The 3,219-nt window shown below is 41.4% G+C and overlaps 1 protein-coding gene across 1 annotated transcript in view; it reads left to right on the top strand.

Moving 5' to 3' along the window:
• The window catches only part of LOC103522052 (ABC transporter F family member 4-like), a gene marked incomplete at both ends in the record, with an annotated part of 3,984 nt that extends 836 nt beyond the window's left edge, over positions 1–3,148 (top strand). Inside the window, 2 exons of the mRNA XM_026832428.1 lie at positions 1,038–1,597; positions 1,922–3,148. Coding sequence (XP_026688229.1) covers positions 1,038–1,597; positions 1,922–3,148 — 1,787 coding nt within the window. The remainder of the gene's footprint in view (positions 1–1,037; positions 1,598–1,921) is intronic.
• Positions 3,149–3,219: the final 71 nt, after the last annotated feature.

Genomic DNA, 3,219 nt, shown 5'->3' with positions numbered 1-3,219 from the left:
ACAACAAAGGTTCTAACACCCAGGAAAAGGAAAACGGACAAAAAACCTAGATAACGTGGTAGTAGGAAACCAAAAAGTCGCCCGCTACAACGTTGTACCAAACAACCGGAAAGGAAAAACGGAGAAAAACCTAGAAACTGGTAGTAGTAGAAGTAGAAGGTATCCATCACACACCGTACAAACAACCAGAAAAAGAAAACGGACAAAAACCTAGATAACCTGGTAGTAGGAAGAAGTAGAGCCGCTTAGCCACACAACGGTCCAAAACCTCAGAAAGGAAAAACGGACAAAAACCTAAGTAACCTGATAGAAGGTAGAAGTCGTCACAAAAAGGTTCAAACCACCCTCGAAAAGGAAAAACGGACAAATACCTAAAAGTAAACTGGTCAGGAGGAGAAGTAGAAGTCCGTTGTAAAACTACGCGTCAACAAATCCGAAAAGGAAAAACGGACAACCACCTAGATAACCCTGGTAGTAGGGAAGTAAAGTCTCTGGCTAACATAACAACATAACAAACAACGCCTCTACGTGAAAAAAGGAAAAAGGGACAAAAACCATCCAGATAAGTCCTCGGTAGAGTAGAAGTATAAAGTCCGCTACAAACATGTTGTTACCCGCACCCAAAAACTGGATAAACGGACAAACCCTAGATAAGACGCTTGTAGTAGGAGTAGAAGTCTCGGTTCAACAAGGTCAACGACAGATCAGAAAGGAAAAACGGACAAAAAACCTAGATAACCGGTAGTAGGGGAAGGTACGATATCTAGGCCACAACACGGTCCAACACCCCCGGCAAAGGAAAAACGGTCCAAAAACCTAAATAACCTGGTAGAAGTAGAAGTCCGTTAAAAAAGGTTCTAGACACCCCGAAAAGGAAAAACGTGGCCAAAAACGCTAGATAAACACTGGGTAGTAGGAGAAGTAGGAAGTCGTTACAACACGGTCCTAGCAAATCCAGAAAGGACAAACCGGACAAAAAACGCCAGATAACCTGGTTTGCCTGAAGATGAAGATGGTCCAATAAATCCAAAAACTGGCAAAAAGGAAAAGCCCAACAAACATGTTACAACATCGCCTGAAAATGAAGATGATGATGGTCCAATAGATCCAAAAACAGGGAAAAAGGAAAAGCCCAACGAACATGCCACAACATTGCCTGAAGATGAAGAGGATGATGGTCCAATAGATCCAAAAACAGGCAAAAAGGAAAAGCCCAACAAACATGTTACATCATCGGCTGAAAATGAAGATGATGATGGTCCAATAGATCCAAAAACAGGGAAAAAGGAAAAGCCCAACAAACATGCCACAACATCGCCTGAAGATGAAGGGGATGATGGTCCAATAGATCCAAAAACAGGCAAAAAGGAAAGACTAAACAAACCTGGCACAACATTGCCTGAAGTTGAAGAGGATGATGGTCAAATAGATCCAAAAACAGGCAAAAAGGAAAAGCCCCACAATCTTGGAAAAACATTGCCTGAAGATGAGGATGGTCCAATAAATCCAAAAACAGGCAAAAAGGAAAGGCCCCACAAACCTGGCACAACACCGATTGAAGATGAAGAGGATGATGGTCCAATAGATCCAAAAACAGGCAAAAAGAAAAAGCCCAATAAACATGCCGCAACATCGCCAGAAGATGAAGATGATGATGGTCCAATAGATCCAAATACAGGCAAAAAGGAAAGGCCCCACAAACCTGGCACAACATTGCCAGAAGATGAAAAGGGTGATGGTCCAAGAGATCCAAAATCAGACAAAAAGGAAAGGCCCCACGAACCTGGAAAAACATTGCCTGAGGATGAAGATGATGATGGTCCAATAAATTCAAAAACAGGCAAAAAGGAAACGCCCCACAAGCCTGGCACAACACCGATTGAAGATGAAGAGGATGATGGCCCAATAGATCCAAAAACAGGCAAAAAGGAAAAGCCCAACAAACATGCCACAACATCGCCTGAAGATGAAGATGGTCCAATAGATCCAAAATCAGGCAAAAAGGAGAGACTAAACGAACCTGGCACAACATTGCCTGAAGATGAAGAGGTTGATGGTCCAATAGATCTAAAAACAGGCAAAAAGATACGTAGCAAGTCACCAGATGATTCTAATGTCGATAAATCTCCAAAACTGGAGAAGGGAACAGAAACACAACACAACCCCGAAGAAACCCTAAAGAAAATACCAGGCCAATCTGAAAATGATGTACCAAATCCTGATGAGGAAGATGAATATGAAGAGTATGAGGTGGAAGAAAAAGTACCTGTGAGGAGAAAGAGAAAGGTACCAAAAAAGAAGAAGCCTACAATTAGAGAAAATGACAGTATGAATCCCGATATACAAAAAGAAAATCTTCCAGATAATAAGGACCAAAAGCAAGAAAATCCTTCGGACAGAAAAAATTTCAAGGATACACCCAATGGAGATCAATCTATTTTAACGGTTCCCACCGGAAAAAATATCCCTCACAAAAAGGATGAAACATCTGACAGTACTAAAGTAAATCCAGAAATAGACAAAAAGGAAAGGCCCCACAAACCTGACACAACACCGATTGAAGATGAAGAGGATGATGGTCCAATAGATCCAAAAATAGGCAAAAAGGAAAGGCCCCATAAACCTGGCACAACACCGATTGAAGATGAAGATGATGATTATCTAATAGATCCAAAAACAGGCAAAAAGGAAAAGCCCAACAAACATGCCAAAACATCGCCTGAAGATGAAGATGATGATGGTCCAATAGATCCAAAAACAGGCAAAAAGGAAAAGCCCAACAAACATGTCACAACATCGCCTGAAGATGAAAAGGTTGATGTTCCAATAGATCCAAAAACAGGCAAAAAGGAAAGGCCCCACAAACGTGGAAAAACAATGCCTGAGAATGAATATGATAATGGTGGTCCAATAAATCCAAAAACAGGCAAAAAGGAAAGGCCCCACAAACCTGGCACAACACCGATTGAAGATGAAGAGGATGATGGTCCAATAAATCCAAAAACAGGCAAAAAGAAAAAGTCCAATAAACATGCCGCAACATCGCCAGAAGATGAAGATGATGATGGTCCAATAGATCCAAATACAGGCAAAAAGGAAAGACTAAACAAACCTGGCACATCATTGCCTGAAGATGAAGAGGATGATGGTCCAATAAATCCAAAAACAGGCAAAAAGGAAAGGCCCCACAAACCTGGCACAACACCGATTGAAGATGAA

Source organism: Diaphorina citri, unplaced genomic scaffold (assembly GCF_000475195.1).
Source record: "Diaphorina citri unplaced genomic scaffold, Diaci psyllid genome assembly version 1.1 scaffold6674, whole genome shotgun sequence".
Classification (NCBI taxonomy): domain Eukaryota; kingdom Metazoa; phylum Arthropoda; class Insecta; order Hemiptera; family Psyllidae; genus Diaphorina; species Diaphorina citri.
Note: the sequence above shows the minus strand (reverse complement) of the source record. Positions and strands in the feature narration are given on the sequence as shown.